Source organism: Sander vitreus, chromosome 7 (assembly GCF_031162955.1).
Source record: "Sander vitreus isolate 19-12246 chromosome 7, sanVit1, whole genome shotgun sequence".
In the NCBI taxonomy this organism is placed as follows: domain Eukaryota; kingdom Metazoa; phylum Chordata; class Actinopteri; order Perciformes; family Percidae; genus Sander; species Sander vitreus.
In genome coordinates this window covers 13,652,645-13,679,923 of record NC_135861.1, presented here as the reverse complement: position 1 = coordinate 13,679,923, position 27,279 = coordinate 13,652,645, and the positions used below count along the sequence as shown (strand labels likewise).

General features: G+C 38.6%; 1 protein-coding gene across 1 annotated transcript in view; it reads left to right on the top strand.

The window, feature by feature from the left end:
• The window catches only part of cntn3a.1 (contactin 3a, tandem duplicate 1), a 79,456-nt gene that overhangs the window by 19,195 nt on the left and 32,982 nt on the right, over positions 1-27,279 (top strand). The window contains exons 3-8 of the mRNA XM_078254732.1: positions 2,274-2,406; positions 5,274-5,449; positions 13,909-14,004; positions 23,729-23,932; positions 24,441-24,543; positions 24,883-25,067. Coding sequence (XP_078110858.1) covers positions 2,274-2,406; positions 5,274-5,449; positions 13,909-14,004; positions 23,729-23,932; positions 24,441-24,543; positions 24,883-25,067 — 897 coding nt within the window. The remainder of the gene's footprint in view (positions 1-2,273; positions 2,407-5,273; positions 5,450-13,908; positions 14,005-23,728; positions 23,933-24,440; positions 24,544-24,882; positions 25,068-27,279) is intronic.

Below are 27,279 nucleotides of genomic sequence, written 5' to 3'. Positions count from 1 at the left end.
TCCCAGTGAAGGTGAGCAACATTGTGTTCAATGACATGCCAGTTAGCTCTCTTGCTCTTTTTACCATTACAAAAATGAAAATGAAATATGTATTAATGACAGAAATTCAAACACATTAATAACAATTATTTTCTCACATAATGATCATTATGAAATAAAATTAAAAAAACAACAACCTACTGTGTGTACTGGATGCTGGACAGTTGGAAACAGTGATTAGCTTACCTGAGCCTGCATGTAAGATACAGACAATATTAACTGTATTGAACTACAAGAAGCAAGAGAGTTGCAAGCCTTTACTTAGAGTTATGTAAAGCTTTTGATGGGACAGTTAGGTCCTAGAGATGTGGTGACAACAGCTGCGCAGAGGGGGACAATTTGATTTTTTGTCATGGGGCCCAAAATTCCTGGCGGCACCCCTGCTGCAATGTAACTTCTTTTAAAACATACAACATACATGATTAATAAATTATATACTATTTAACAGTATTATCCCAAAAGCTGAATTCGAGTCCATGCAAGATCACCTTTTTGAGGTTTTATTCAGGTGTTAGAACAAACTCATGTGATGGAACAAACACAAAAATAAATATCTGTTTGTATAAAATTGCACACGTTGATTCTGAATGAAATATACATTTTTAATCTAATGATTTGTCTTTGAGGTCTGACTTTTGAATTGCTGCAAGTTAATGTGCTAATTAATAACTAAGGGCTGGATTATGTTTTGGGGCTGCCAACTGAAATGCCCAAATTTAAGCATTTTTCAAAATGATACTGAATGAAAATGTATTTGATAACCTGAATCATTCTTCAGTTTAATAAGTGATTCATCTCATGTTAACCGCAGGCTTTATAATTCTTCCAAGTTTGTGTACAACAAGTGTGAGGATTTGTGTTTGAGTATGGACTGTACAAGAGATGTCTTCTGGTAATCAATCATCTCTCAACGCTGCTTCAAGGGACATGCTTCATCTAACAAAGATTATAATTAGGCAGCCTTTTATTCTGTGTAATTTTCTGAGAGGTTTATCCTTATGTCAAACATCCCCACCCTCTCAGAGAGTTATTTTGAGTCGTGAGGATAAACCTGTACTCCCATGGCACCACAGACTTGAAAAGGATACCTGCCTGCCGTTACCCTGCCTACAGGATCTTCCCACTTCTGAGTCATTACAGAAATGCAAATGTTTTCTGACAAATCCTAACGAATTCCCTTCCATCACAGAAAGAAATGTTTATTCCAGCGAAGTGTTGACTACCCCGTGGGTCTCTCCTACTGTGTGCTTTGCCTGCACAACATACATTCACTATTGTACCTTTGTAATTACCTAGGAAACAAATGTCACACTAGACATTCTGCTGTCTTTGTTTTTTCTTGGGCTTTTTTTCTGTTCCTTCAAAGACAATGAATCAACAATGCTTTAACATTACTCAGGGAATTTAGAGTTCTAATTTATGTGCTGTTTATATTATATATGTATTTCTTCCTTGCAGAACACCACATGATGAATAATCATGATAATAGCCAGTGTACACACATTGCATATATGCAGAAATACTGTGTGTGTTATTCAAAGATATTTGCAAGCCGCACTGGGAATTTGTTGTATAATGGCAAACTTGCATTATAAATAATAATGGGTAGTTTGGATGAAATTTAGAATAAAAGCAATTTATTTTTTTGTCATGAGGAAGTGGAATAAAAACTATTTAGAAAAAGAACAATAATTTGAAGAATTTGTATTTTGGGAACGGAAACAACACTCCCTTTGGGGCTTTCCACAAAGGGCACCATGTTGATGGCTCAAATGAGAGGGGCCGATTTAAAACGAGACCATTTTATTTCAAATTTCCTATTAGATGACATCTCCTGGGAAAGTGATGATAAGCTTGAAAGGTTTAGATTTAATTGTGCTGAAGAACGGTGGCAGCGTAGTGTTGACAAGTATGTACATTCAGATGCTTGCATTAAAGTTTTATGAAGGTTTCCGGCTGATTATATAGTGTGCCCCAGGGATCCAGCAACTTTTTAAAAATGACTAATATGAAATATGCTCATGGGCTCTGCTCACATGGCCGACGGTCAGATCCGTGCTAAACAGAGATTTTATTGTGATTCAACCTTCTCTTTTGCTGCACTATTTTTCCATGTGCCTTCTTCGTCAGTAAGCCTAATGTCTACTGTACTTGCCAACAGAAAAATGTCAAAATTGGTTTTCAGGCTCACCAGGACATCAAAGGTAATGTAGTTTTGTTGGTTCTCCACCCAGGAAGCGGAGTCCTGCTGAGGCCTGAGTTCACCAAACAACCCGGCAGTGTGGTGTTTCCCCTTCAACCTGGAGAGAACCGCAGAGAGGTGGTGTTTAGCTGTGAGGCTCAAGGACATCCACCACCCTTTTACAGGTAACACCTCCAGGAATGGCTTAATGCGCACAGTTTTTACATAGAACTTTATTAGAGCTTTTAAGTGCAACATTTGTACTAAAAACCAAGTAAAACTGGATTTATTGTCCGTATGGCTCGCCGCTGCTTACTGCCTGCAGCACTTGGCGTCACTGTCAGTCGTGGTTAATTTGAGAATCATGAATTAATTGGCCTCAGTTGTTGGTCTACTGTATATTTGCATTGGCGGTTGGACATTGATCTGCTGTAGAATTCACTTTGAGAGCTTCCTGTCATCAGTATCACTGACCAATGGAAAGATCAAGTGACCCAAGACGATCATGCACTAAAACTCTGCTGCTATCATGACAGAGATTGAGTGGGGAAGAAAAACACCAGTGGAGTATATTTCACATACCAGATATGATATGGCAGAAGATGTCCTTCCTCAGCTTCAGGTCTGCTAGTTACATTTTATGTGCAGGATTATTGCCCACGGCAGCACAGGCATTGCCACAGGGCATCTGATTTGGAGGTTATCACTACATGATAAACATGATTCAAATCACTTGATGGACTGAGGTGCTGAACACCTGCTGCCAGTCATTGTCCTTGTTCAATACCCTGGCCCTGTGAGGTTTAGCGGCTATTGTGTTAGAAACAAATTGATGTCCACTTCCTCTGCCGCTAAAATGATAACAAATGACAAACAACGATTTCCTTTAAAGTGCATCGAGCACATAAGCTGTTAATTTATAATCTATCAAATGAGGCCACATTGCTGTTGTACTCCTGTCAGTGTAATTAAATGCAAATTGCAAAGCCAAGCATTTAATGTGTAATAGGTTGAAACGATCCCTCATAACATCAGCATATGTGGCTGTTAATGTAGCTTGAAGATCCTTGGTGTTATGCCTAATGGGCACAAATTGAAATAAATGTACAAGATGTTATCACTTGGATCGGTTGGAATATTTATTAAGCAATCAGTTGCTATTTCACTGTCTGGATAGTCCTACTTTTTGAAATGAAAACCAATTTATGAGTTCAAATCTGTAGGTCTTTTATGCCCTCCTGAGTTCAAGTTCTGAGAGTGTGCCCGGCTCCATGTCAAATCACATTTTGCTTTAATGAGCTCTTTAATTACAGCAAGTGCCACCAACTGTGGCAGTTGATATACCACATTAAGAAGTGATTTTCAGATTGATCACAAGCTGTTATGATATCATACTTACATCCCTATTAATGATGGGCCTGATATTTAGATGGACATATTGCTGCGTTGTTAGTTCAGTCAGTATACATCATAGTGCTGTCATCGCCTTGGCAACTTACTTTTTTTAACCAAAGGCAACTTGTGCCAGCTTTGGAAATGAGTTCCGGGTCTTTACGAGGTTCAGCAGCAGGACACCATATTTTGAGTAGCTCTTCACTGCTTATAAAGGCAGGTCCCTTTCAGGGTTGCCAAGGACAAATTAGTTTGTCTAAGACTACCCAATGAGCACTACCACATAAAGCCCCCACTCCAAGTTGTCACCATGGCCCCTTGATTTGTCTCATCTGGAGCTCTTGGACCAGTTCCAGCTGCAACACCAAATCACTAAATCCATCTAATCAGCCAATCTGACGTTGAGCACCGCTCCGCTGCATATGTCCCTCCATTCCCCTGTCTTTTCAACTTGTCTTTGTCTAAATCCTTGCCAGTGAAAAAGAAAGTCAGAAATAGAAATCTCAAGCTTTCTTTTTCTCAGAGAGCTTTGAAAATCTAATCAAGACCAAAGAGCTACCATTCAACCTAATTCTGCTTTTTTTCTCGATGAAAAGCTATTTCTTGAGTCTCCTTTTGTAGGTCTTGTCACTTTTTATGTTATATATTATATTATTATATTATATATAATATGTATTATGTATTTTTTTCTAATTTTCTTTCCCTTTGTCTGTGATTTGGTTTGAGAATAAAAGTGTTGGCGCAAACACTAACTTTGCCTGGGTATAATACTGACAATTTCAACAAGCTATTGAATTGATGAAATGTATCTGAATATATTTAGAAAGTTTCCTGCAAAACAAGTTTAATTCTTTTTGTGTGTTGTAAAGTATTTGCTGTTCACAGTGAATAGAAACTAAGCCTTGTAGTCTGCATAATCATTAAAGAGGTTATGGCCACATGCTGCATTTGGTTGAACTGACATCATCAACACAGCAGGTTTTCTTAGACCATAAGCCTTTATTATGCAAAGTGAACATTAAGTCCCCTAAATCAAGCCACACAGACATCTTGTACAGTTAAAAGATGATTGCTGGCAGTTGCATCTTGCTGGTCTCTCCCTCACACACAATTGCTGGACTCCCATATTATTCAAAACAAGAGGTTTAATCAAAAAGCACCATCATCATGTGCTTTACATGTGGCCATTTTGTTTGAGCAATCCTGGAGCTTTGCCCTCCCGTCTGAAAATCACTGTGATTGGAGTGGAGGCTTTTGATTCATGGGAAAAAGGCCTCCCTCATGTGGTTGTCATTGATGGACAAACAGGCTGATAAGAAAAAGGGAATGTCAGAGGAATGGAGAGCATTTGATTTCTGAGTAAGAGATTGAGATTGAAGTGAGAAAAAAAACTGAATATATGTTAACAGTCTTTTGAAATGACTGTTGCTGATTGCTTCTCCTTTCAGTTATAATAATTTTGTTTTTTCTGCAACACACACCAGACTGTGTTATTTCTGTCTGCTTTTGGTCGCAGTTTAAACTAATAGGTAGTCTCTAATTTACATTAATTGGACTATTTGCATCAGCATCAGTTAGTCTGAAAAAAGGAAACCTACAGGGCATATTAACTCTCTGTATTAAGGATGTTTTGTTGTGTATGATGTGCTTATATTCCCAGGTGGAAGCTCAATGACTCTTTCATCCTGCCCAGACCAGGGTCCCATTACTCTCTTATGGGAGGAAACTTACGCATCAGCCATCTGAATAAAGAGGAAGATGTTGGCATCTATCAGTGCCTGGCATCAAACTCTTTTGGCACCATCGTCAGCAGAGAAGCCAGTCTGCACATTGCATGTAAGTCCAAATTATATTTTACCAAACAATGTGTCATTTCAGAATGATTGGTAATAACCCTATTCTAAAGAGCAAAAACACAATAATATAATAGTTTTGTTTTATTGTCTTGAGAAATCTGTGTTCTTTTCAGTTTTATTATTTCACTTCAGAGTTTAGGTCACCTCAATTCAACTTTGGTTCTTTTGAGTTCAGTTCAGTCTTTGTTTGCCTTAGAAAGTAAACATCAGACGTTCTGGTTCACTGAAAGTATAATGACCCAGTAGGATTCTCTGGAAATAGTTTATTATCAGACCTGCTCTTCTTTAATGAAAAACAACCAGCTACAAGAGACACTTACAGTAGGCCGATACTGTTTAAGTTAATAATGAGAAAACACAAATTAACCAGCCATGTTTCTGTCACAGTATGTTTTTTTTTTTATCCTTTTAACCCGATTAAAGCTCCAGTGCTGGTGTTCACTCTGTTAAACTTCTCAAACACCTTGTGATGATTGTGTGGTGGGCCTTGACAGACCCCTTATAGTTGATGCTTAACAGCCTTCATCCATCACATTTTATAAGACCAGTCTAAGGCATCTCTGATGGCAAGGTGAACTTGAGGCCTCCACTCTTGATGGGCAGCCCATATCAAATGACAGCCCTGATATCTGTGAACAGATGGTGCAGCTAGATTGAATTCTGATGTCTGTTTTCGCTGCTATAGCAGACGTGGAGATGATCCTTGGCAGGGAGAGCACCTGAGGTATCCATCTAGCCACGATTTGGTGCTTCTTTGTCACAAAGTAGCATTAAATCTTCGGCATGTAGTGCAAAGTGGTGCCCTGAGTTGCCAGCAGGCTGTTGATCATATACACATTTCCTATCAATTTTCGAGGCCTGAACTGAACTGTACTGTATGTCATTGTGATTGGTCTCATCCATTGCCTGAGCCTGACCTGGGACCCGCTGCTTTTGTCAACAGATGAGGACAAGCATCAGTGGTGATGTGTCATACATCTTATTTATTGCTCTTGGTTTAACTTAATTAAGTGTGCTCTATGATTGAGCGGGGCTCAGGTCAAGGGAATAATTCATGGAGAAGCAGCCTGTTATGAGAGTCAGTATTGTGTCATTTGTAACAGACTCTGACTCAGAGTAGCTCAATATGCTCTTTCAAACACCAAGGGGCTTGCACCTCTCTCTGTCTTGTATTGACTCTGTGAGACAAAGACCAAGGCAAAGGACTAATAAAGAAAATATGTGCATCTACAATAATGTGTAGCAGGTAATCTTATAAGGTTTGTAGCCTAAAACCAATGCTTTTGGGCACTGCTGCAGAAAACAAATGTAGAACAGTGATTACAGCATGCTCATTATCAAACACACTATGAGCCTTCTTTAACAATGTAATCTATATTTGGGGATTTATTCATGGAAGTCCTTGCTGATGAACACGTGAGCAAGATCAATATCTAAGATTTGCACTAACTAATAATGCCCCATAACATCACATTTGTATTGAATGCATGTGTAGTGCATACATAAGAGTTAAGATAGCCTACATTTTTAATCCTCTGGAGGATTGATGATATAACAGTCTCTGTTACCATCTGGTAGGGGTTTAAACCTCTAAAAATATAAAGGTTCTTGATCCTGTTGACAATACAGACTTAAATGTTTAAAAGGCTCTGCTCGCTTGCTGGGAGTGCTGGAAGGAATAATCTAGTCGGTTATCGAGCCAGATTGAGTTTCCTAATCTCCAAGGGACGTTTTTGGTGCAAGTGTAAGGATTTTCACTGATGCAAGATGCAACATTATACAACAGATTGCAAGGCCTGCAATACAAGCAAAGTGTATACATGTAGGATGCCTGTCCTGAAGAAGGAACATGCTACAGCCTAAATGCTTTGCTGCTTATAGAGCCAGAAGGGTAACAGGGTGTAAGGTTTAATGAAGGGTGAAATAGCTGTATTTATGAAAGCAATGCAGGATGTGACTCCCTTGTATCTTGGTGCTCATGATATCTTCCTATCAAATTCAGTCCTGTAATTGCACATAAGTTGCTTTTTTTCTTACTGGCAATAGTCTAACCTAACTACCTTATCTTTGTAATTACTTTGCAAGATTGCTATCTCTTTTTTTTTGCTTCTCTCATTTCCATCATCTCTGTACTCTTTATTCATTTCTTTTGCCTCAGGTTAAAATTGAGTCCGTTTTGAGCTGGAGAGCATCTGAGGAAGGGACAATAACATTTATCGTCAGCACTGTGATGCTAAGTGCTCAATCTGGGTTTCAAATCCTCTTTTAGGGAGGATGGTAGTGGGTATTTTCTGAATGCAGTACTTCACAACAGTGTTGTAATTGTCGGGAGACACCAGATGCAGCGCTCTGTAAGAATTAGGCCCCTTTAATTTTTATCACTCCTCAAATGTCATGTGTCACTCACTAACACACTTAGAACAGAAGAGAGGGATGGAAGATGAGAAGCAGAAAAAGATGAGAGGATTCACCATCTACCAGTATTATTCATTTATTTTACCTTCATGGTAACAACATATGACAGCTTGTTGATTGCATATTTTTGGTGACTTGCATTTTACTTTAGTTATTTATGTAGCCAGTAATTAAGTTTATACAGCTTCACTTATTGATTAGTAACCCTTCTCTCTTCATTCTTAATTTATTTGTTTATATTTTAGCCCTAGATCTTAACTTGCACTATTTTGTTGTCTTAGATTCAGATGTTGCTTTTACTTGCGTGATTTTTTTAAAACTTATTTAATGAGCATTGTTGGAGCTGCCTGAGGCGTAAGATTTTCATTGCCAATGACTACTTCTGTTAATGTTGTGTACATGACTAATAAAGACCTTGATTACTCTTCTTCCAAAGTCAGTTTTTCCAGTATCCATGTAAAGACTTAAGTATTGCATAAAAAAATGGCTAGCTGTAAATTACAGCTGTAATAAGTAGATAAATGCTTTCAGAAATAGCCAAACATCCCTCAGCATGGTGATAGCAAATTTTTTTTTTAAACACTTTATTTGAACTTTTCCAATTATCACTTAACACAATCGTATTCTCTATTTTACAAATAACCATAGAAAAACAATCCCAACAAGAGAAAGACAGACGGAGAAAAAAATTTAAATTAAAGACAAAAACAAAAACAAGTGCACCTAACATTCCTTATTACAGGACTGACCAAGGGCAGGTTTAAACATTCAGAGTTCCAGTTCCAGACCAGGTAAAATGTTTCCATAAGTTATCAGAGGGTCCCAGGTTTGATTTTTTTTCCAGCCTAACATTCTGCATAATGTCCCTAATCTAGTGGTGGTGTGATGGAGGAGCCTTCCATTTAAATAAAATCAAGCATCTAGCTAATAAGGAGGAAAAGGCAATGACCCTCTGTGAATGAACACGGGGAACAGATCCCGTTGTATCAGAAAATCAACCAAAAACAGCAACCAAGGGAGAAGGTGAGATGTTATAAGCATAAGCATTAGAGATGACTTCAAAAAAGGATGACCAGAAAGGAACAAGTTTCGGAAGACCAGAACATATGTATGAACAGCTGTTATTTTTCTTCTCAAGTAATTACAAAAAGCTTTGACTTAGCTACTTTACTTGGCTGCATGTCAGAGTTTTATATTAGGACTGTATGAAAATGTTTCGTTGTTTTCCCAAACAACCTCATTCCTTCTTTGATGTTAGATGTTTAATGACAAATGCAATGTTTGTTTTATTGAGAAAGTATAACTTTTAGAGCTGAGTTGTTACTTCTGAAGTGAACATCCAGATGAATTTCCATAAATCATGACTTACAGTACTGCAGTGTAGCAGCTGGTAAACATTGCCAGCCTACAGTTGTTTGGCAATTTGCTATGATAGTAAATTATTATTAAAATGCTGCATGGGACCTTTAATCAGAGTTGAGCAGATTCCAATGTTATCATATTTATAATAATTTTGGTGGCTGAGTGGTTACTATTGTGGCCTCACAAAGTTTGATTTGACCTTTCTGTGGCAGAGCCATGTGTTTGTGTAGCTTTCCTCCCAGGCTAAACACATAAATAGGTATTGCACATTCTCCTGCCATCGCACTTGACCAAGACATGATGGTGTTAATCTTGATAATAATTTGTTTTGTATAGCAGTTTTCAAGCATGGTGCACAAAGAGCCTTCCAGTGCTGGGAGACAACATAAAAATGACAATCACAGATAAAAACGACTACATAAAAGGACACCATCCATATGTGAAAAAAAACGATCAACGAGTAAAATCAAACATAAAATCTGGTGGTAGTGTGACAGAGCCTAATGCAAGGCAGCCAAATAGAGTCTGGTGGTCAGACAAGTTGGCTAGTTAGTCTAAGAACTGGAGTTGGTCTTGAGTGCAAGTATAATTTTATTCAGTAAAGTATGTAGCTAACACAACAGTGGGACAAGTAAAACACAACTGCCTCATGCCTTTGCACCACAACATCTTTTTTCTTTTATTTCGACTCCTGAATTTTAGATGAATTAAATTGCACTTTCATGCCTTTTTAAGTAATTCAGGAAAGGTAATTGGTTAGGTAAAAAGGCTTTATAGAATGATGGCATTAGTGGGTGAAGATGACACATCTCTAAATGTCATCCAATTAAAATGGTTCCAAGGCTCTTCCCATTTACTGTTTGACTACAGCTGGGTGGGAGGTGACTAACTTACTACCAACTCACAGATGGCCTTGGTTGTTTCAACATTGTAGCTCCAAAGAATCATGACTTTGGTTCGGTAAGAAAAGGGAGATGGCTCTTTTGAAACCTCCACTAGCATGTTTTTGGCATTGTTGTCTATATTTATGTGGTTCCCTTTTATTCGTTTCTCTAGGGATGGCGATGTTAGTTGGCCTGCCAATCCAACACTTTGGTCCAGTGTAAAATATTTCTACAACCTTGGTCATTGGATTGATGGATTTTGTAATACCCTGGTGTTTCATCTTGAGCCACCAGCTGATAAAAAGGTCTGTTTAATCACAGAATGCATCAGAAATCATTGACCAAATTCCTGTCAGCTTTGGTTGTAATTACAAAAGATTATACCACGTTCACCACTTGTGGAATGGAAAGCAGTGTTAGAGACACCATTTCATATTAATCAGATGATAATTACCATTTGTACTAATGTTCTATTTTCTGTCAAATCTAAGATGAAATATTGTTTGTTAACAATGCTCTTTGATTAGGGGGATAAATCCTAAGGGTTCATTTTTTTAAGAGTATATTCTATACAAACAGGCTGCGACTGGTCAGCTCACATCAGAAATGCAGAATAACCCCTTAATGGAGGCAAATTATATCATAGCTAGGTAACTTCAAATAAAGCACATTTTGGAAAGTTTTGAAAACTCTATGCCTTTTGTTCAATGGTTAGGTGACGAATGTAACCACATCACAAATTGCCCTCTGGCTCACACTCCAACAGAATGGCTTCAATTTTTCTTCTCTACAATCACCTCTCATTCATTACAATCGGTCACATTGTAGCACAAAAATGCAAATTCACATCCAATTTCATGGATCTGAAAGCACTCAAAATAGCCTTAACCCTACCATGGAGAAGCACATTGAGGTGCAGAGCCGTGATGGGGTTGATAAGATCATCCATGGGGTGCAGAACAGCTTGGGTTGTCAGGCATTGTTGGCTTTTAGTATGTCTAGCTCATTTATGCCCCACCATACTCCAAAGGAATATTGATCAGGAGAGCTTCACTCGGGCCTGAGTAGCTCACCTGGAAGAGCGTGCGCCCATATATAGAAGCTCATTCCTCGACGCATTGACCCAATGTTCGACTCCGACCTGCGGTCCTTTGCTGCATGTCATTCCCCCTCTCTCTCCCCTTTCATGTCTTCAGCTGTCCTATACAAATAAAGGCCTACAACGCCCAGAAAAATAATCTTTAAAAAAAGGAGAGCTTCACTCTCACTGTGAGTTGAGCAACTGATTTTTTTGTTCTAATGTTTGAGCCTGATTTTAGAAAATAGTTAAATCTGGGCCTGTATGTTGTTTACAGTGCCTGTGACGGAAAGGGCATGAAAAGGCACCAAATATCTGGCCCTATATTTCTTTGTCATTATGGTAAAATATTTGATTTTAACTCTATTATTTCTCATCAGCATTCAGATGACAACAGTGTGCAGTATATTAACTCAAACCAAGCGGTTCACACCATTAAACCATTCAGAGGCATTGCTACTGCAGCTGCTGGGATGTACTGTCTGACTCAGCAGGTAGTGGCCCTGCCAGAGCAGCTATAGTTTAATATGTTATCAGATAGCATGTTTGCCTGCTCACTAAGCCAAAAAATGTGCAACTTAAAAAAAGACTCCCTCATTTTGAGATGCACATTGGATGGCAATGCTAGTTGCTTGTTCCACCCTTTAATGGATTGTTTTGACATTTTCTTCAGACATTCATCGTCCCCAGAGGATGTATCCTACTGACTTGTGATTCCCTGCATTTTTATACAGTAGCACTGGCAGGTTGACATTTGTGATTTTGAGTGAAATGTTTCAACATTTGTCTCAACTATAGGCGACACAGCAGACATTATTACGTCATAGTTACAACAATATTTATACTTATATACTATAAGTATATACTGAATTTATACTTAGCTGTTTTATAAGTAATATTGTTGTTTTTTTAGGGGCCCAGCAGGTAATATGGATGGAAGCTCATGCAACATGGTTTATTGAAGTTGCCAATAACCAATACAATGAATTTAAATGAAATGTATTAATAAATGGAGTTGTTATTTATTTAACTGTTTGAATGTATGTATCAGTATGTACTGTATGCATACTGAAATGGCTTACGTTAATAGGTTATTATTATATAACATAACTCAGCCCCAGGAGTCTGGGCTACACTTAATAACGCAACCAGGACTACAGATCTATTGTGCCGGCAGGATGGAATAAAAAGTAGAACTGCTAAAACTAGAATGTATCTGGCCACTGTGCAACCTACTCTTATGAACATAGTAAACATACTAACCATCAGTATGTTAGCATTGTCATTGTTTGCATGTTAATGTGCTGATGTTAGCATTTATCACAAAGCACAAGAAGTACAGCCTCACAGAGACGCGAGCATGGCTGTAGTCTTGTTTTAATCTGTTGGAAAGTCTCAATATATTTAAATAAACCAGCTCTGGGTTTCCAATGCTGTTTGCTAATATCTGCAAGCAGTGGGTTTTACCAAGTGTTGGATATTCTAACAGTCTTGAAGCTTCAATATGAGTTCAGTTTGAAATTTGGCTGTGAAAGGTAGATTCAATCAAATAACATAAAATATTTTACAGTGGTTAACCTGTTACATTAAGACGTGACGTTAAGCATGACAATACATGAACATATCAGAGGTCTTAAAATTATTGCTTTTACAAACATTTCCGGCATACACAGCATAAAAAGGATACATTAATTCACTTCTCACATTCACTTCAGAGCTTTATCACATACAGAGGGATCAACATGGCTTGCTGGTCCAAAGGAACCCTAACTGTGCTCAATCGGTTTATGCACGGAGAGGCTTAATGCGATTTTTACCAATGAATCAGCCATAGACTTAGAATTGGCCACTGAAGCATTCACACAATCTGTCTGCACCAAATATAAGAAAAACGTAATGATATACTCATTAATTTGTGAAGTCATACAGAAACTTTCCGCTACATCATTTGTGAACCAAAATGAAAAAGCTGCTTTCAGTTGTGATAATGTAACACTCTTCTACTGGATGCAGTTTTCCATTACTCAGGGTCTCCAAAGATCACGTAATGTATTTATTATACAGAGGCTCATCTTGCTGTGCTTGTACACAGGAGGTGTCAGTTTTGCATTATTTGTCCCTGTTTTTGAATTCAGTCTTGATTATGCCATTATATGGCAGCTGCATATTTGGCTGCACTGCTTACCATATCTCCAAGAGACACAGCAGGCAAAGAAAAGTGTTCAAGGATTGCTGTCTCTATTTGCTTTCTCTCAGCAGGTTGTCAACAAGTAATCGGTCTCCATACAAATGATGTTTCAGTCTCAGTCATTTAATTGTTACTGGTCTGTGTGCAGTGGATGAAACACAGAAAGTGATAACAATATGCAGTTCCAATTAAATTCACTCATGTGTGACTTATACTTGAGGAATTGCTTTCTGCTGCAGTCAAAAGTGTTTCGGTCTTTACAGCACTTTGTCTGCATTTATGCAAACATTGCATTTGTTTGATGCAAAAGTTCTGCACCATATGGCACTGTTAAACTCTGTAGTCTGTAGCTGTGTTCTAACCAGATATTAAAATTATTGAGCAGCCACAGATGTGACCTGTAGTGCATTTTTTACCTCTGTAAACAACTCTGCATGTTCTGTGTGTCTATGGCTTTTGTGAAGAATGACTTGATTATTTTTGCTTTGTTTCTTTTGTATTGTGGTTAACAGATTTGGAGAACTTCAAGACCCAGAGAAGAAGTCCAGTGAGGGTCCGTGAAGGTCAAGGAGTGGTCCTACTGTGTGGCCCACCACCCCACACCGGAGGTAAGATTATTTTGAAGTTCTTTATCCTTATAATCGCTACCTTACACAATCAGTTATTTGCGCTGATGCTCAACAAAATACTTGGTGAAGACTCATCTACTCCATGTTTATCTGGACAAAGTGGAAGTCACGTTTGTGCTCTCCCCTCAGATCTCTTGGCTGTTTGTTTGTGTTGTTGAGGTCAGTGGAATGAGTCATTTTTACTTTGGGACACTCTTGCCTATCAGCCTGATTTTCAATGGGGGTGAGGAAAAACTTTGGCAGAGTCCAAAAATATTAAAAAAATTATTTGGCAACAACAATTTAAATTCTATAGTTTATTCATTATTCGTAGGGAAACAGCACTGACTTAGTTAGGACAGTGTCCCATATGCAAATTCTGTTTGGTTTCCTTCTAGAAGCTTGATGCACTGTCTGTTGTGAAGGCAATCGTGCAGGCACCAGGCTAATGTTTACAATTTGGAAGAGGAAGATTGCTTCTCTTATGTGAGTGCATTGACAGGGAGTGTGGCACTCCCTGGGCGACCTTTTGGCTTGTAGCATTGAGTGCAGAAATGAGTCAACATTGACTGACTTCTCCTTGAAAACATTACATGCGCCAAATCCTTTTTCGTAATTTGCACATATTACACAAACAGGCTGTACTGTACTGTTTGCAAGCCAGTCAGAAAAGAGAGCAGATATTCAGTAACCAAGGATTCATTTATTCACTTGGAAATGTATTGATGTAGTTTAATGAGTCACCTTTAAGTCACCTTTGAGTCAAGAAAATAATCTTGATAGTTTGCGTGTTTAATGAATGCAGAAGTCAGTGGAGGTTATACCATTTTATCCATGGCTGCGTAATGTATATTGTAAACAGTTTTAAATGCTGTATACAGTTGTTGCGGCATTGTTTGATCTGTTCTAATAGGTTAAGTCACTTATCATTGAGTTACAACAAAGTTGTATTTTGTTGTATTTTCAATATCTACTGCTGGTAATTATTTCTATTCGGAGCATGTGATTCATTTCATAATTTCGTATTCCTATTGTGTGAGAACATTCCTCCTATTTTTGGCAAACTGAGGCCAGACAATATAAATTACAATGTGATAATTTAATCACTTAATGTAATTAAGTAAAATGTAATTTTACAAGGGTGTGCCAGGTACAGATTGCCCAACAGACAATTGTGAATTAGATCTGCCAAACGTCCAGATTTTTTTCCTTATGGCGGTTATGTGAGGACACAATGACAACTACATTTAAGTATAAGTATGGCACAAGTACAACACATTGTTACATGATGGGTTTAAAGAAAGTCCAAATTGTATTTTTTAGATTTGACAGATTTTGTATTACACAGAAGAACAAGGCCAAGGGAGGTTTTGACTTCTGGCACTTACTTATACTCACATTTTCAAACCTTAAGAATTATTCAGGAGTGCTGCTGCTCAGCTCTGGAAAGGACTGGAAGTGTTGAGTGACCTTGTCCAGTGTGTACAAGGCTTATAATGTAAAAACCACACTTGCTTTTTAAAGCATAGAAACACATCTGATGATGAATCGCATTTTATCCATGTTAACAGCAGGTGGGAGCTTCACCCATGTGAGAAACATCACATGTCATTTAAAAACTTTTGAAACGCCACCTCTAATCATGTGAATCCTCTCCATGTAATTTAGTTTAGTGTGTTGCTCTGTCAGTAGCACAGCTTTTTCTTTTTTCTTTTATGGGTGATGAAATGTATTGTTTGACCTTTTTTTACTAACAGATGGTTAAACCAGCAGGGGTTTGTATATTCTTTGTCATCTTCCATTGCTATACTCTAGTTCAGTTAGGGGATTTCAGGACACCATTTTATTTAAAGGGGTTATAGAATGCAAAACCGATTTTACCTTGTCATAGTTGGAAAAACGACAGTTTGGAGGGTAAATAGTACATACATAGAACCTCAAAATCCCATTGACACCCCTTTCCTCTGCCAATCTCACAATTTGAAACTGCTGCTAAAAACGGGGGATTCTCAACAAAGCTAAAAGTTGACGTCAACTCCTCAACTCCTACCTTACTTGGCTCTAGTCTCTACCTTTGTCACGCCACAACATTTACATAGGCTACACCACTGAGATCAGCTTAGTCTTCTGAATCTAGGTCACGCAGATCTCAGAAATTGTATACATTGTTCATCCATTGTTTAATTACTAAATTCACCTAAATCAACTATGTCGGGGTCAAATATGTGCCGTTTTACGAAAATTTATGGCTAATTGCAAATTTTGTCCGACTGTGTGTCGCAGTTCAGCAGGAGCTCAGCAGGCTAACGTGACAGCGGCCGGTGCTGCCTCGGTGCCCGGCGTGTATACCTTTACAGACCCCGGCTCGCTGTGAGCTAGATGGATCTCCGTCACGGCCGGAAGCCCGCAGCGCTCCATACCCGCGCAAAGTCACCGTTTCTGGGTTACTGGACTACCAAATGCCGAGGCCCTGACGGAGCTCCAGGGCCTGGAGCTAGCCGCAATCTTTACCCATAGGATTGAAGGGACAGTAGCAGCTAACGAAACCCCTCACATTCACAAAAATGCATTAAATTGAAATCGGACACAAGCTGTAGCTTTGTTAGACCTTATGATAGCTGTAATACAAGTGGCGTGACGAAATTCAAAGTGTAAATATATTATAGTTATGCCAAAAGTGTAGCTAGCTAGCTTGCTGCGATCTTTAGCTACCCATAGGATTGAAGGGACACTAGCAGCTAACGAAACTCCTCACATTCACAAAAATGCATTAAATTGAAATCGGACACGAGCTGTAGCTTTGTAAGACCTTATAGTAGCTGTAATATAAGTGGCGTGACAAAATTCAAACTGTAAATATATTATAGTTATGCCGGCAGCCGGCCAGCTCTGCGGAGCCCCGAGCCCCGGTAGTCCAGTAACCCAGCAACGTTGACTTTGCCCTGGGTATGGAGCAAAGTCTCGTCAGACTGTGTGGACCTCCTGAAAAAATTTGCAATTATCCATCATTTTTTGTAAAACGGGCCATATTTGAGCTTTATGAGTTGAGTTGATTTCTCGCATAAAAAAGTCTCAGAAGTGAATTTAGTAACGAAACATTGCAGTGTCTGAAATATGAGACCTGCTGTCTCGTCTTCAATGTATGTGTATGTGGTTCCTCAACCAATCAGCGGGCAGCTCATCTAAAGATTCATGAGAAAACCATATTTGGAAGAAAAGCTCTCATTCCAAATAGGGCCAAAACACAGGGATGCATAAGGGCCCATAAAATAGCAACTGGGCAATTTTCAGCCCAATCAATGTTACATACCCTATTAGGAGACCTTAAGGAACAGTGGGATATACCCTATATAATCATTCTATCACCCCTTTAAATTGGCATTAAAAATGTAACATCTGTCTTTATAAACTAATTTTCATAACTTTCAGGAGACTCCCCAGGCTTCTGATGTTGCACTTTGCTCAAGAACTCCAACTGTTTTGTTGTGACATGTGATCTTGCATATTTCACAACATCACACTCAAATGTTTTCCAAGATGTATGCCACAGTGTGTTTGGGTAAAAATTTGACTAAATCATTGGAGATATGATATCTGGGTCTTGATGTTTTTTGTCTTCAGGAAAATGTTAATAGACTTATTTAATAATTCTCTTCAATCATTCTTGTTGATCTTGTCTGTCATTTGTTACCAAAACTTGATCCTTTTTATTTAGACTCCAAACTCCCCGTGGACCTTCCTCCAACATGACTGATCATTTGGGATTTGAGTCCTGGACGAGTAACTAACAGTGTTACATTGCACCTCGCCCATATCTGTCACATCCAGTCTCATACGAAGCCTTTACCTGCTCTCAAGGAATGATAACTACATCCACACTTATATAATGTATAAAAGGTACAAATACGGCATGGGGGGACAGAGAGACACCAACCCTGTTGTGTTACACGTCACGTCTCTTTTGCTTCCAGATGCCAGCGTTATTTGGTTCAGTGTTAAAAAGCAAAGCTGGCATAACTGTGGATCTTCTTTACGGCAGTATATTGGAATATCTCTGTAAAAGAGACTAGTGATAATAAAAAAAGTGCATGAATGTTGGTCCATTCATTTATGGACATTGTAAGGAAGCCTGGCCACAGAGTCTAGGAAGGTGGTAGGAGGTAGCAACTATGACTAAAAAGGTTTGATGTACACAGTGCAACTAAAGTTAACTTGGCTTAACAAAGGCGAACTCAATTCATTTCAACTAACTCAAACCATCAGTAATGCTAAAGACAAACAAATCCGGGTAAGTAAGTAAGTTTGCACTGCTACAATGTAATGTCACATCAGATGTTTTGACAAACTCTTTATCATACTGTTGAAATAAAAAAACATTGATGCCATAGACTTTGTGACGCCAAGAAGAACAGTAAAGGTACAGTTTTTAGAAGGGGACGCATTTTGTTCTAATAAATGTTCGGAACTGACCATGAATGAAATATGCAAAACCTCTGATACGATAACACAAAACACATTAGCATTATCAAAGCTCTCAGACTGTCAACAATAATTTTATTTGGGTGAAAGGTACTAACTGCTAATCTTGGTCCAATTCATTTAGACTGGGTCAGTTTGAATGAATCTGCTTCCCTGCTATTTTCCTTATATCAAATAGACACAGAGCATGCTTTTGTCCACACGGACATACAGCTTTTGTTTATACCTACTGCCCCTTTATTCCTTCTTGTTGCGATGGATCATAGCTGTTCTCAGGAGACCTTGCACAGTGCTTGGAATGATCCATTTTCTGACAATATTTTCGGCAGCTGTCATTGTAGATTATGCCTATTGATGGAGATGTTGAGGATGCTTTAGATGCTTTTGAGATGGGCTTTAGGATGAATCATCTCCAATTTTCTAACATCTTTGCTGAAAGGCTAGCTCGGCCATATCTGCTATGGTAATGATGTACCCCGTCTAGTTTTAGTTACATGCTCACACATTTATACGTACACATACACCCACACACTTCACTGTCACATTCTCTTGTCCTCATTCAGCCCCTTCTTAGACTACACATATGAATGGCTGTACTGCACCTGTTCACTTTCATCCACTGAATTCCTTTTAAGAGAAACAGGACTGCAGCTAACGATTATTTTCATTATCGATTAATCAATGTATCAATAATGCAAATTATAGAAAATCTTTTAATGATTAATTGATAAATAATTTGTCATTTTTTTCTGTAAAATGTAAGCAAATTGTGAAAAATGCCCATGACAAATTCCCACAACCAGTGATGAAATTTCAACTGTATTGTTTTATCTGAGCAACAGTCCAAAACTGAGAGAAAGAGAAGTTTATTTTCAAAATCAGAAAAGATTTGAGAAGCTGAAACCAGTGAATTTTGCTTTTCTGCTAAAAAACTAATCACATACCGTTAACCATACCTAGAGATTGGCATGGGGTACTTTCCATAAAATCATCTCTCAATGCAAATCAAACCAGCTATTAGGCTAACTAAAACCATGCCACTCTCTAGGTATGGTGAAGGGTATGTGATGATGTGGGGCTATTTTAATTCCAAAGGCCAAGGGAACTTTATCAGGATGCACAGTATCCTGGATCCATGAAATAACTGGCCTTTAAAACTAAAAATCTGCCTGCCTCTATGGGAATTTAACATAGGGGTGTACTTACTTATGCCCCCTGTATTTTAAGGAAGAACATTTATTTATTTACGATACATTATTCATTCACAAAGAAAATTGGTTTCCTTAAAGATTGGATTTTTCCTCATTTGTTTAATTAAGGCATTAAGATCAATTTGCAAAAGATGATTTTTTTAATTCCTCTTTTTAGTCAACTTTAGGACATGGGTGTCCTAATTTTTTCACATGACTGTATAATAGGAAATGTTTTTAAAAAGGAATCACAAAATGTGAACCAGCTTTATACCTTGAACATGAAGTATCAATAGGCAGCCAAATTTGTCTCTGTTTTTCTCTTAATATACATTCATGGAAATAATATCGATACATTAGAAAGGTGTGGTAAATACATGATGCGTGCATTTGAAATGACTCTCACAGTGTTGGAAAAGTGAGAAACATGCTCTCATACAGGAAAGGGTGACGGGACATAATTCAACATCAGTGCATTACAGCCTTAGACAATGATCTGCCTCATCTCCCCTTTAAAGGATCTCAATATCCCATGCATGATTCAGGAGGCCATTATTTCATTTTAATGATGCCTCCAAACCCTCAAGACAGCTACAGGAAGTAGTTTGGTGCAGCCAGGATGCTCTTAAACTGTAATAGTTTGAAGTTGCACTTTAAAAATTACCAAAATATTGTCAAGTGAGCGCTCCAGGGTCCGCTGTACTGTATTTGCATTAGATGTCAGTCTGCGTCATCTTCTGCTTTGAGAGGGTCTGAATGAGTCCAGAATCTAATGCATCTGACCTCCTTTCACTAATGGAATAGGGCCTTTTAGATTTACTCAAGGCTGAAATCACTTGTTCTCTCTTTGCAGTGCATTTTCCTCAAAACAGAGGCTGCTCGCTGGCCAGTAACAACACACATAGCTTGCAGGGATTTTTCCCATGTGCGTGACCTAAGCCATTTCATAGAGTGAACTTGTTGTGTGTTATGAATACAGATAGGTATGCCTGGTTAATGGCTGTTACTGTCTAGGGAACAGACTTGCGAGTACAAACTTTGACTCACGTTGTGCATATACTTTTCTTTGATACAACACACACTTGTGCAAAAACCCACTCTGGATTCAGTATGTCCTTGGACTGTCATGTTGCATTTCTCTGCGCTCCTCTCAGATCATTAAGGCGGAATTGATGCTGCCTGTTCATTATACAAGGGCTAAATGGAAGGACAATGAAAATCTGCCACTCACTGTCAGTCATGATTGCATTATTCCATTACTGCCCATCTGCAGAGTTGAATCATCAAATAACCATTGGTACTTTCCACTTCCTATTTCCTGCTTCCTGTTTCTCACCATAAATCTTTAACTAACCAATTAGTAAACTCTTATTTGCTGTTGTTCCAGTTTATCGTCCCCTGCACCTTTGGAAGATATTGTTTCAAAAACGGACATTAAATATACATGACCTTGTCAGGATAAGAGCTGGGATGTATTATTTAAGGGAGAGAGGATTTTACAGCTGTTCCTATTCATGGGTCGGATGGATCAAGCCATGAAGTTATGGTTGATTCAAATGACAGAGGCTCAGATGGAGTTCATGGCAGTAGAAACCACAAGAGATAAACATTGAAATCGAAATGCAACTACTCGTATCATGTGTGTCAAATTAGTCTTTGGAATAGTTTAACTTTTTGGGAAATACACATAAGATCATAAGATTGATAATGCTCCCATGACTGTTTGTTAAAGACAGGAGACGGTTAGCGTAGCTTAGCTCATTACATGGCTGTTAAATACTCGATTCCCGATTATACAGTTTGTTATTTCTGAATAGCAGATGCTATGGGCGCAGTTAAACAGCTGAAGTGATAAATAATATTTTTGTTTACCTTTGGATAGAGCCAGGCTAGCTGTTTCCCCGTTTCCAGTCTTCATGCTAAGCTAACCATCTACTGGCTGTAGCTTCATGTTTACTGTACAGATAGAAGAGTGGTATCAATCTCTTCATCTAACTCTCGGCAACAATGCAAATAAGCGTATTTCCCCAAATTTCTAACTATTTCTTTAAAACCAATGCATATCTGTCAGTAAGGTTGTCAGCAGACGTACAAAGCTAACAGAGTTATACATATTATAACTTTCAAAATGTGGCACATTGGAAAACAGGAAACATCATTGGCACTAAACAGAGAGACAGATGTGATTACACTGTGTGGTCCCAAGTTTCAATCTCACGTTGTGTTCTTGGGATGATCACAAGGTCAGGTTGTCCTCTACCAGTCCAACCCACAGAAAAACAACCACTCTGTACTTGTATTTGTTGAAAAGGAGAATTATTTTTACATGTGCATCACAAGTTCTCAAGATTCTTTATCACGTTGTGATTTGCAAGGTTACAGTAATATGTCAAAGCCCACACATCCTCCTGCCCTCTAAAGAGCAGAAGTTAAGAACACTGAGTCAGTAGATGAGTGTCCAACTCTCGTCTCAATTATTCCCTGTACTGTACTGTAGTGCCGAGTCATCGCTTAGACAAGTTTTTACCAACGGCCAAGATTGCTTTTGGGACAGGGATGCAATATGGTCCAGAGCAATCTATCCTTGTGTCAATATGTCAAAACACTATCATTCCTTTTTATAATGCTGCTGATTGTTAGTGCAAAGCCTCTCTGACAGCACTCCATTTGGTTGATGGTACTGGGAGTCTTTCCCGGAAGTTTGTTATTATGGATGATGAATAGTAGAATAGCTGGTACTGTACTATACTGAAAAACATGATCTATAAAACATTGGTTTTATTGGGCATTACCATTTCTTATGCAGGATCTGCAGCTTATGGGTTGATTTAAGGTCCTCCGCTACTACATGACAGCTACAAAAGGATATGCTCGTTGTTTTATGTACAACTACTGTATCTGTGTTTTAAATACATTCTTATTAGGTAATAAATCCCAAGAAGAGGTATGAAGAAAATGAAGGTAGATGAAATAAAAGAAAAAGACACTGGGTGAGTTTTCTTATTACAAATGTAATGCTCTCACATTTATAAAGATATTTTGCCAGAACAACCACAGGCCCTAAGTCGTCTTTAGGTAACGGAGAAACAATGAAATAGGATCCAATAGGAAGGCTGATTTGAGTAATACATCCAAGTGTTGGAAGGCTCCCCAGGTTCCAAAACACTGGAAAATGGTTAGGCTTTTACAACTTTTGAAAGGTATTACCACAACAACCAATTTTCCTTCCTTGCAATAATAGTTTATGCAATCATGTACATGATTCTTCATCACATTACATTTGCTAGATAATGTTGCATTGAGTTACATCAGAAGTTGAGCCAGGTTCAACTGTTTTGGACAACCTTGCTTTTTTCTTTTGTCATAGTCCTCTACTACAGGACCCCCACTAGGTCCCACACCACAGTGTGGTCAGTGTGAACATGGCATTATCCTGGATGTCACTGAGCAGCAATACTAGAGCAGATGGGATTTAAGTGCCTTGCATTGGTTTTGAAAGGGACAAGTGCATGTTCAGACCAGGAAATAGCGATTTGCCGCAGGGTTGTGTGGCGGTGGCAGTGTCACTGAAATGGCCCATTTGTGTGACGTCCTGTTGTGTTCTTTAACCCCCCCAATGCAGCAAAAGTAGACTTTATATTTCACAATTACTGCTTTCACCACCAGACTGCAAATCTTAAAGTCAAGCGTACCACCGCAGGAAAGACCTCAACATTCCTGCTGTTAATGTTAATACCTACTTCCCCAGAAAAGTCAATCATTCATATTCTCAGCACCATCACTCCCACATAGTGAACCTGTTAAACTTTTATCATATTGAGGGCATTTATCCGTGTGTAAGAGAAAATTGCTCTTCAATTATAAATTGTGTTTTTAATCATGGAAGGCTGGTACTCAGTCAATTCCACTAATTGCTTTATCCCTGAAGGCATCCACTTAAACCAAAATGATGAGACTCCTAATGCAGTACACACTATCTTTACATGGGTATAGATGATGTATACATAGTGTATGTGTTTTTGACTTGTGCCCTGTGTGCCTGACTTTGTTCACAGAACTTACCTTCACATGGATCTTCAACGTGTACCCATCGTTTGTCATACAGGACACGCGACGATTTGTGTCCCAGAAGACAGGTAACCTCTACATCGCCAAAGTGGAACCCTCTGATGTGGGCAACTACACTTGCGTAGTTACCAACACGGTCACCAAAAGCAGTGTTCAAGGACCACCAACTCCTCTAGTGCTGCGGGTTGATGGTATGACAGTTTTACCCTACTTACTATCCGTAGAGCTCGAAGTAAGGGAAGAGTGATGAATTGTTTTTGTTTTTTGAAGTAATGTTGTCTGGTTAGGACATTTGATAGGATAGAAAGTAGACTGCGGGGTTCTGTTGCTTAACACGTCCAACAAAATGGTGAGTCTCTTGGTAAAACAATCCAGCTGGTCACATTATCAAAGTTTTCTTTTAAAGTTGACTTTTATCTGGCTGACTGGTTTGGAAAAGAGAACTCTGAGAGGACTGTTTTTTTTTTTGTTTTTTTTTGATGAAGTCACAATCCCAATAGTGGTCAGAACAATCTAAATCTAAAGACACAGTATAGTGTTCAAAGAAAAAGAGTGATAATTTATTTTAGCTAACACAGTGGTGTCACCTAAACTTGTTTTGATTTTGTTTCTTTGTGACATTTTCAAGCCCTGAGCTGAAAGAATTCACTTCAGACAATTTGTGGCATCATTTCTATATTTCTCTCTTTGTAACTCCAGGTGTGATGGGCGAATACGAGCCAAAGATTGAAGTGCAGTTCCCTGAGGTTGTCCCTGTTGCTAAGAGCTCAACTGTCAAACTGGAATGTTTTGCACTTGGAAAGTACGTTCCACTGTGTGTTATTATCCCACCGTCATACAATATAATTACACCATTACTTGTTTACTGTATCAATCTAAGCTGCATGGTAATGTGTGAGGACCCCATGATGTGATTTTGAGCGCAGAAGATTTCATATTTTAATGACTCCTTCTTGTGCTGTACACCCAAATAAGTAACACTCACCAGTTAAAGTTAAGATTAAGTAAACATTGACATGCTTTATTAGTGTTTTTCAGTATTCACTGTTTATTGGCCTGAGCTAAATCTCTAGATAAGACAATCTTCAGGAGTTTTTTACATTTTGTGGCCTTGCTTTGTGTTATATTTTCATGCCTTTAGCCCAGTGCCAACCATCAGCTGGAGAAGAGTGGACGGAGCCTCTTTTGGCAGGAAGGTGGACATAAATAAAGCCAGCGGAGTTTTAGAAATCCCTTACTTCCAGCCGGAGGATGCGGGAGTATATGAATGTGTGGCTGAAAACACCAGAGGAAGAAACTCTGCTAAAGGAAAACTGTCTTTCTATGGTGAGTAGGAGGGTTTCGCTGACTTTGATCTAAAACTGATCTTACTTCACACCTCTTGTCTTGAGAAACAAATAATGTCTAATGCCTTCAACCTGTCTGTCTTCTTCCCAACATATCATGCACATTTGTATTCTTCTACCTATTGATTCATAGCCTCATTCAAAGGTTCACTACAACTGAGCCTGATTGAAAATCCTGCAGAATAAAAGTGTAGCTTTGGTGCGAGTCTAACAAAAAGTTTAATTTGTTGTCATGCAATCTGTAGTTTTTATTAGAACGAATATATAACTGCATCATATAGTGGCATGTGGTAATAAATTAACCTATTACCAGTAGTTCATTTCTGACAAGCTCTTTATTGTGCCAGCGGCTAACACGGGGCCGTAGCGCACACAGATTTATACTGCCTTTCAGGGAGAGGTGATTTTTCCCTCACCAACACTGGACTTATGGCCCATATTCTGAGAAAGCTTTTAATGGCCCTTGATGAAGGATTTTTATGGTTTCTCTCTCCATTATTTTGCAGTCTATGCATTGATGATGTCTGCCCACCAGGCCCTGTAGGGATGTACTTGCCTGAAATCATCAAATCCAGATTTTTCTTTCCTGTGAAGGAGGGTGCCTTTGATATGATAATACAGAGTTTTTTGTGGCACCTGTGGGTAAGATGAAATGCTTACAGTACCTGTAGGTAGGCTGAGGATTAAACATAGTTAACTTTAAAGAGAAGTGCCTGTTCATAGAGCAGCATAGCATCACAGCACTGGGCCTTGATGACTTAGAGGCCCTAAAATAATGGAAAATGGCAGGATCACATTAAGGTAATTTTGTAAACAAGGTCATACGTTTTGAACACAACCTGTGGCTATCACTGTCTTGGTACTATGTTGCATGGCCTCTATACATTTTCTTTGTAGTTGTGTGGAAGTCATGTTTCTCTTTGTAAGATTTAAGTCCTGTCTCATTTCAAAGCCTTGCAGACTGGCCAGCCGCCAGGTGATAAAAATCTGTAATCTCATTTTAAACTCCCATAGACAGGAGCTTGTGGGACATCCATCAACTCTATAGACGAATAGAAGAATCAATATGGGGATGTGGTGTTTGTGACACCCAACCAATGCAGGCACAGGAACAATAAGGGGTGGCCTCTCTTTCGATTTCCCACTTAATTGTCCTTCTGTAGATCCAGGGGATGTATGACATTAGGTAATGGTTTAGCAGATGACTGCATTTGAATAGGCTCAGACACGATCAGATTGACTTTGTATAGAAGTTGTTGCATCATGTCTTCTGTTCCATTATGTTATCTCTGACGGTCTCATTTGTAATATTGTTAACAGGGTGTCATGTAGTATTTGTTTCTGCATAGTGATGTATTTTCAATTCAGTACTGCTTGCTCGTTTCCGCAATTTCATTTCATAAAAGAACATAAAGAGAGCTTGTTTTTGTCATAACAAAACAATATCTCGCTTTTCATATGGGGCTGCCAAACACTTCTTCTCTGTTGGCTTTTTAAATATTATTTTAATGAGTCGGAATTAGTTCTTAGCAAGTAAAATGCATGCATCACTGTTACCGAAGATACGTAGGAAATACAATAAGAAATAATCAGCAAGAAAGACCTTCATTTGTTTGGAAACACACTGTTGATGTCTTTACGCTTCCAGACATTTCTTCTGTCATCTAATGGTTTTATGATTTTGCCTTTTAAGTTGACTTCTAAACACCAAGTGTTCTAGACAGGATACAGCAGTCAACTTCCCCTCAAAACAAAACATTGATCCCGTTCTGGGCTCCACAGAGCACATCATGAGGGATTTAAACAGATTCACACTCACATGACATGCACAGCCACATTATGACCTAGTGATAGGAGGGACCGTATATTGTCCCTTTGTGTGGTTGAGAATTTGCCCTGCTGAAAGTCCTTGACACTGAATGTACTGTGAATACTGTTCCAGCTGTAACTGTACTCTCATATCCCTGAAGAGAGATAAGATGAAAGGCTATTTCAATCAAGAAAAATGAAATGCATTTTTATTATTATTTCATTATCAAAGTAACACTGCAAGGCAAGCAGACAGACAGACTGACTAAACTACCTTGACCCTGGCAGGGTGTCCTGCATTTATGTGGGTGATTCACAAGGGCCATAAATCTTCGTCGCTAGAGATAAGGTGCTAGTCATTTATATGACACCAGGACCACCAT